The sequence below is a fragment of the Rhea americana genome, unplaced genomic scaffold (genome assembly GCF_003343005.1).
Source record: "Rhea americana isolate MKP2758 unplaced genomic scaffold, rheAme1 scaffold_522, whole genome shotgun sequence".
In the NCBI taxonomy this organism is placed as follows: Eukaryota; Metazoa; Chordata; class Aves; order Rheiformes; family Rheidae; genus Rhea; species Rhea americana.
Window position 1 is genome coordinate 152242 of NW_028186671.1, and position 6338 is coordinate 158579.

General features: G+C 60.2%; 1 protein-coding gene across 1 annotated transcript in view; it reads left to right on the forward strand.

The window, feature by feature from the left end:
• The first annotated feature begins 798 nt into the window (after window positions 1-798).
• Window positions 799-6338, forward strand: part of HEPACAM (hepatic and glial cell adhesion molecule) — a 10232-nt gene continuing 4692 nt past the window's right edge. The window contains exons 1-4 of the mRNA XM_085318148.1: window positions 799-884; window positions 2288-2433; window positions 2599-2656; window positions 3221-3598. Of these exons, the coding sequence (XP_085174274.1) occupies window positions 815-884; window positions 2288-2433; window positions 2599-2656; window positions 3221-3598 (652 nt within the window). The 5' untranslated portion in view covers window positions 799-814. The remainder of the gene's footprint in view (window positions 885-2287; window positions 2434-2598; window positions 2657-3220; window positions 3599-6338) is intronic.

The following is a 6338-nucleotide window of genomic DNA, read 5'->3' on the forward strand; positions in this document are numbered from 1 at the left end:
GGCTCCGGCCCCGCTCCGCCCCGAGGCCGCGGGTTCGCGTCCCGCCTCGGCGGGGCGGGGCTGCGCGGCGGGGGGTGGGGCCGGGGCTGGCCGTGTCCTACCGCTACCCCGCCGTGTCCCCATAGCGTCCCCACAGCATCCGCTATAGATCAGCATCCCCCCTAGCGTCCCCCTAGCGCCCCCCTAGCATCCCCTAGAGCATCCTATAGTACCCCTATTGCACCCCCCAGCACGCCTCTAGCAACCCCCATAGCACCCCCATAGCACCCCTATAGCACCCCCATAGCACCCCTATAGCACCCCCCATAGCATCCCCGTAGCACCCCGAAATAGCTGGCGCAAGGGCGGGTGGGACCTCGCACTCGGGTGATGAGTTTCGCAGGTCTCAGCGGGCTGCAGCCGGGGCCGGGGGGTGGGGGGGGAGGAGGAGACCTCCTTTCCCGGGAAGCGGCTCATCCGCCGGGCCGGCATCAATCATCCTTCGGGAGCAGCCGAGAACAGCTCCTGCCCCCACCCTCGGCAAAAGACCCCCCCAAAAAAAATAAAAAAAAAAACTCTTGCAAAAAAAAAATAAATTAAATTAATAAAGAAAAGTCGCGAACGTCAGCTGGGGGCGACACACAGGCCTCTGTGTGCCCGGAGCGAGAGGAGGGAGGACGCGAGGGGGGTGAAAAAAAAAAGAAAGGGGAATAAAAAAGAAAAGAAAAGAAAAGGAGGGAGGGAGGGAAAAAAAAAAAAATTGGCAGCGGCCCCGGCGGCGGCGGCGGCGGCTCGCGACGTGCCCGGAGCGGCGGAGGCGCCGAGCGAGGCCGAAATGCGGGGAGCAGCGCCCGGCGCCCGCCGCCTCCTGCCCGTCGCCTGCTGCCTCCTGGCCCTGCACGCAGGTAGGGGCGCCCCGAAGAAGGGCTGGCGKGGGGGGGGGGAGGAGAAAATGGGGCCAAAAAAGGAGGGGGAGGGGAAAGACAAATGCAATAAATCCGAATCCTCCCCCCTCGCAACCCCACCAAAAAATAAAAAATAAAAATAAAGTTTTTTCCCGGAAAAAGCTCTTTTTTCCTTGCCGGAGGAGGAAAGCCGGCGGCGTGGGAAACGCTGAGGCAGCAGTTTTGCCCCCCACCTTGCTCCCGCCACCGGCTCCGAATCCCCCATCCGAAAACACCTTCCCCCCGCGCGTGGAGCCGCCGGCAGCTCCGGGCGTTTCGGGGCTGCTTTATTCCTGGCTGAATTTTTGCTGCCGGAGGTGGGAAAAAAAAAGCAAGGGAAAAAGAGGGACCTTCTGGTTTTATGTTTGTTTTTGGAGGGGTGCAAATCAATGCAACCTCGAAGCCGAGAAATTTGGGAACGCCGGACCGGAGTTTGGGAGATTTTTTTTTGTTTTTTCTTTTTTTTCTTTTTTTTTCCGGGAGGTTCCCACGAGGGAAATAGGGATTCAAACACTGCAAAGGGTGAAAAATGCGGCTCCGAGCTGGCGGGAGGCTGGAAACGCCGCCAGCGAATAACCCCGGCTTAACGCCTCCACGGCCTCGGCCCATCTCCGGCGGGAAAACGCCGCCGCGCTCGGGTCGAAATCGGGCCGAAGCGGTTAAAAGAGCGGCGGCAAGCGGGACGCTTGCAACAAGGGGTTTGGGCTCAGCGCACGCCGTTATCTTTGGGAATTCATGCGCGAAAGGCGGTTGTTGGGGGGGGAGAAAAGGAGGAAAATGCAAAAAAAGAGGGGGGGGTGGGAAAAGATTTGCAAAAAAAAGGATTTGCATAGAAAAGGATTTGCACAAGAATTTGCCAAGAAAGAACTTGCAAAGAAAAGAATTTGCAAAAAGAAAGAATTTGCAAAAAAAAAAGAATTTGCAAAAAGAAAGAATTTGCAGAAGCAAAGAATTTGCAAAGGAAAAGAATTTGCAAAAGGAAAGAATTGGCAAAAGGAAAGATTTGCAAAGGAAAGTAATTGTGAGGAAAAGATTTTGCAAAAAGAAACAGTTTGCAGATAAGAACAATCTGCAGAAGAAGCATTTGCAAAAAAAAAAAAAAGAGAGAGAAAAACAAAAGGAATTTGCAAACAAGAACATTGCGAGAGGCAGAGCGGGGCTGTGCGAAGCAGTGGGCGCAGCACCCAAAAGCACCCGCATTGCAAAACGCCACGGGGCCAGGGGCCAAGCCCCAAATCTGCCTCTTTTCTTGCAAAAACACTCAGCTTTTTTTGCACGATCCCAGAGCAAAAAACGGCCTTAAATCGGGACCCTTGTGTTTTTTTGTTGTTTTTTTTTGTTGTTGTTGTTGCTGTTCCGGGCAGGCTGCAGGGAAGGAGGACGGGCTCTGCATACCAATAGGTCCCATGACTTTCGGGCTTGTTTAAAGCCTTTCTTGCCGCTCCGGGCGTTGCCGGTCGCCCTCCGTCAATCCAGAGGCTTGTTCGCCCTGGAGTTTAACAGCGTCCGGGTTCGGGGGCTTGCAATATTTTGGGGGCCGATTCACTGCGTGCATTTCTGCCTGCGCCCCGCGGTGCAAACGTTTCCGCCCGCGCGCTGCGTTGCAAGCGTTGCTGCACGCGCCCTGCAGCCCCAGCGTTTCTGCATGCTCCCGGTGTTGCGTTTCTGCATGCAGCCAGCAGCGCTGGCATTTCTGCAYRTGCCCAGCACTGCATTTCTGCATGCACCTCGCGGTGCAAACGTTTCTGCACCCMCARTGTGTTGCAAGYGTTACTGGATGCACGCCGCAGTGCAAGCACTCCTGCATGCACCTCGCGGTGCAAACGTTTCTGCACGCACAGTGTGTTGCAAGTGTTACTGGATGCACGCCGCAGTGCAAGCACTCCTGCATGCACCTCGCGGTGCAAACGTTTCTGCACGCACAGTGTGTTGCAAGTGTTACTGGATGCACGCCGCAGTGCAAGCACTCCTGCATGCACCTCGCGGTGCAAACGTTTCTGCACGCGCCTCGCGGTGCAAACATTTCTGCGCGCCCAGCGTGTTGCAAGCGCTTCTGCGTGCACCCAGCAGTGCAAGCCCTTCTGCACGCACACGGTGGTGCAAGCATTGCCACGTGCACCGCGCCGCGGGACGCGCGTGGGGGCACGGGGCGTGCGCGCCGCCGCTGCAACCGGCAGCTCCGCTCAGCTGCAGCGCATCGATTCGGGGTGGTGAGAAGCGGGGGTGGGGGGGAACATTTTCATTCTGTTTTTTTATTATTATTCTTATTATTTTGCTTCCCCGCCGTGCCCGGACAGGCTTGCTGCAAGGCGTGAACATCACGAGCCCGGCGCCGCTGGTGCGCGGCACGGCGGGCAAGGCRGCGCTGCTCTCGGTGCGCTACAGCAGCGCCAGCGCCGACAAGCCCGTCGTCAAGTGGCAGCTCAAGCGCGACAAGCCCGTCACCGTGGTGCAGTCCATCGGCACCGAGATCATCGGCAACCTGCGGCCCGACTACCGCGACCGCATCCGCATCCTGGAGAACGGCTCGCTGCTCATCAGCCCGCTGCAGCTGGCCGACGAGGGCACCTACGAGGTGGAGGTGTCCATCACCGATGACACCTTCACCGGCGAGAAGACCATCAACCTCACCGTGGACAGTAAGTGCCTGCAAGGAGGCGGCCAGGAGGCACCGGGTTTGCACCGAGGTGGCGCCGGGTTGCACCGAGGAGGCGCCAAATTGCAACAAGGAGGCGCCGGGTTGCACCGAGGTGGTGCCAGGTTGCAACGAGGCAACGCCAGCTTGCATCGAGGCGGTGCTGGSGTTGCACCGAGGCCGTGCCCTATTGCACCGAGGCAGCGCCAGGGTTGCACCAAGGCGGTGCCAGGTTGCACAGAAGAGGCACCATGTTGCACTGAGGTGGCGCCGGGTTGCACCGAGGTGGTGTCAGGTTGCACCGAGGTGGTTCCCGGTTTGCACTGAGGCAGCACCCCATTGCACCGAGGTGGTGCCGAGTTGCACCGAGGTGGTGCCGGGTTGCAACGAGGCAACGCCAGCTTGCATCGAGGCGGTGCTGGGGTTGCAGCGAGGCCGTGCCCTATTGCACCGAGGCAGCGCCAGGGTTGCACCAAGGCGGTGCCAGGTTGCACAGAAGAGGCACCATGTTGCACTGAGGTGGCGCCGGGTTGCACCGAGGTGGTGTCAGGTTGCACCGAGGTGGTTCCCGGTTTGCACTGAGGCAGCACCCCATTGCACCGAGGTGGTGCCGAGTTGCACCGAGGTGGTGCCGGGTTGCAACGAGGCAACGCCAGCTTGCATCGAGGCSGTGCTGGGGTTGCACCGAGGCTGTGCCCTATTGCACCGAGGCAGCGCCAGGGTTGCACCAAGGTGGCGCCGGGTTGCGCCAAGGCGGTGCCGGGTTGCACAGAAGAGGCACCATGTTGCACTGAGGTGGCGCCGGGTTGCACCAAGGTGGCGCCGGGTTTGCACTGAAGTAGCACCCCATTGCACCGAGGTGGTGTCAGGTTGCACCGAGGTGGTTCCAGGCTTGCACTGAGGCAGCACCCCATTGCACTGAGGTTGTGCCAAGTTGCACAGAGGTGGTGCCAGGCTTGCACCAAGGTGGCACCAGGTTGCACTGAGGCGCCACCAGGTTGCACTGAGGCGCCAGTTTRCATCAAGGTGGTGCTGAGGTTGCACCAAGGCAGCACCCTATTGCACCAAGGCGGCGCCGGGATTGCACCAAGGTGGTGCCAGGTTGCACCGAGGTGATTTTGGGTTTGCCCGTTGTACCGAGGTGGTGCTGAATTGCACCGAGATGGTACTGGGTTTGCACCGAGACAGTGCCAGGTTGCACTGCGGTGGCACCAGGTTGCACTGAGGCGACACCAGTTTGCATCGGGATGGCACCAGGTTGCACCAAGGTGGTGCCAGGTTGCACCGAGGAGGCACTGAGTTGCAACGAGGTGGCGCCGGGTTGCACCCAAGTGGTTCTGGGTTTGCTGCGAGGCAGCATCCCACTGCACTGAGGTGGTGCTAAGTTGCATCGAGGTGGYGCCAGGTTTGCACCGAGGTGGCACYGGGTTGCACTGAGGCGAAGCCAGTTTGCATCRAGGTGGTGCTGGGGTTGCAGTGAGGCAGCACCCTATTGCACCGAGGTGGCACCCCATTGCACCGAGGCAGGGCTGGGTTGCACCAAAGAGGTGTGGGGTTGCCCTGAGGTGGCAACAGGTTGCAACAAGATGATGCTGGGTTGCACCAGGTTGCACTGAGGTGATGTCAAGTGGCACCAAGATGATGCCGATTTGTATCAATGTGGCACTGGGGTTGCACCGAGGCAGCGCCGAGTTGCACCGAGGTGACGCTCCATTGCACCGTGGAGGCGCTGGGTTGCACCGTGGTGGCACCGGGTTGCACCAAGACAGTGCCCCGTTGCACCAAGRCGACACCAGGTTGCACCGAAGCGGTTCTGGGTTGCGCTAAGGAGGTGCCAGGTTGCACCAAGGTGGCACTGGGTCACATCACACCAGGTGGCACCAAGGTGGTGCCGGGGCTGCACCGAGGTGATGCCCCATTGCACCGTGGAGGTGCTGGGTTGCACTGTGGAGGCGTCGGGTTGCACCAAGGTGGTGCTGAGGTTGCACCAAGGTGATGTCCTCTTGCACCGTGGAGGCACCAGCCTGCACCAAGGCAGCACCAGGTTGCATCGAGGTGGTGCAGGGTTGCAACGAGGTGGCACTAGGGTTGCACCAAGGTGATGCCCYGTTGCACYGTGGAGGCGCCAGGGTGCATCGAGRCGGTGCCGGGGTGGGGGGCACCAAAGCAGCACCAGGCTGCACCATGCCGGGTTGCACCGAGGTGGTGCTGAGGTTGCACCGAGGCAGCACTGGGCTGCAATGAGGCAACACCAGGTTGCACTGAAGCAGCGCAGGGTTGCAGCAAGGTGATGCCCCGTTGCACCGAAGTGCCAGGGCTGCACCGAGGTGGCACYGGTTTGCACCRAGGYGATGCTRAGGTTGCACYGAGGAKGCACCRGGTTGCACCGAGGAGGTRCCAGGGCTGCACTGAGGTGGCACCRGTTTGCATCGAGGTGATGCCGGTTTGCACCAAGGCGATGCTGAGGTTGCACCRAGGAARTGCCAGGGCTGCACCGAGGAGGTGCCAGGGCTGCACCAAGGTGGCGCCGGTTTGCACTGAGGTGATGCTGAGGTTGCACYGAGGMGGCACCGGKTYGCAYCGAGGCRATGCTGAGGTTGCACCRAGGCGGTGCCGGTTTGCACCRAGGCGATGCTGAGGTTGCACCGAGGAGGCACCGGGTCRCACCGAGGCGATGCTGAGGTTGCACCGAGGCAGTGCCGGTTTGCACCGAGGCGATGCTGAGGTTGCACCAAGGAGGCACCGGCTCGCACGGAGGCGATGCTGAGGTTGCACCGAGG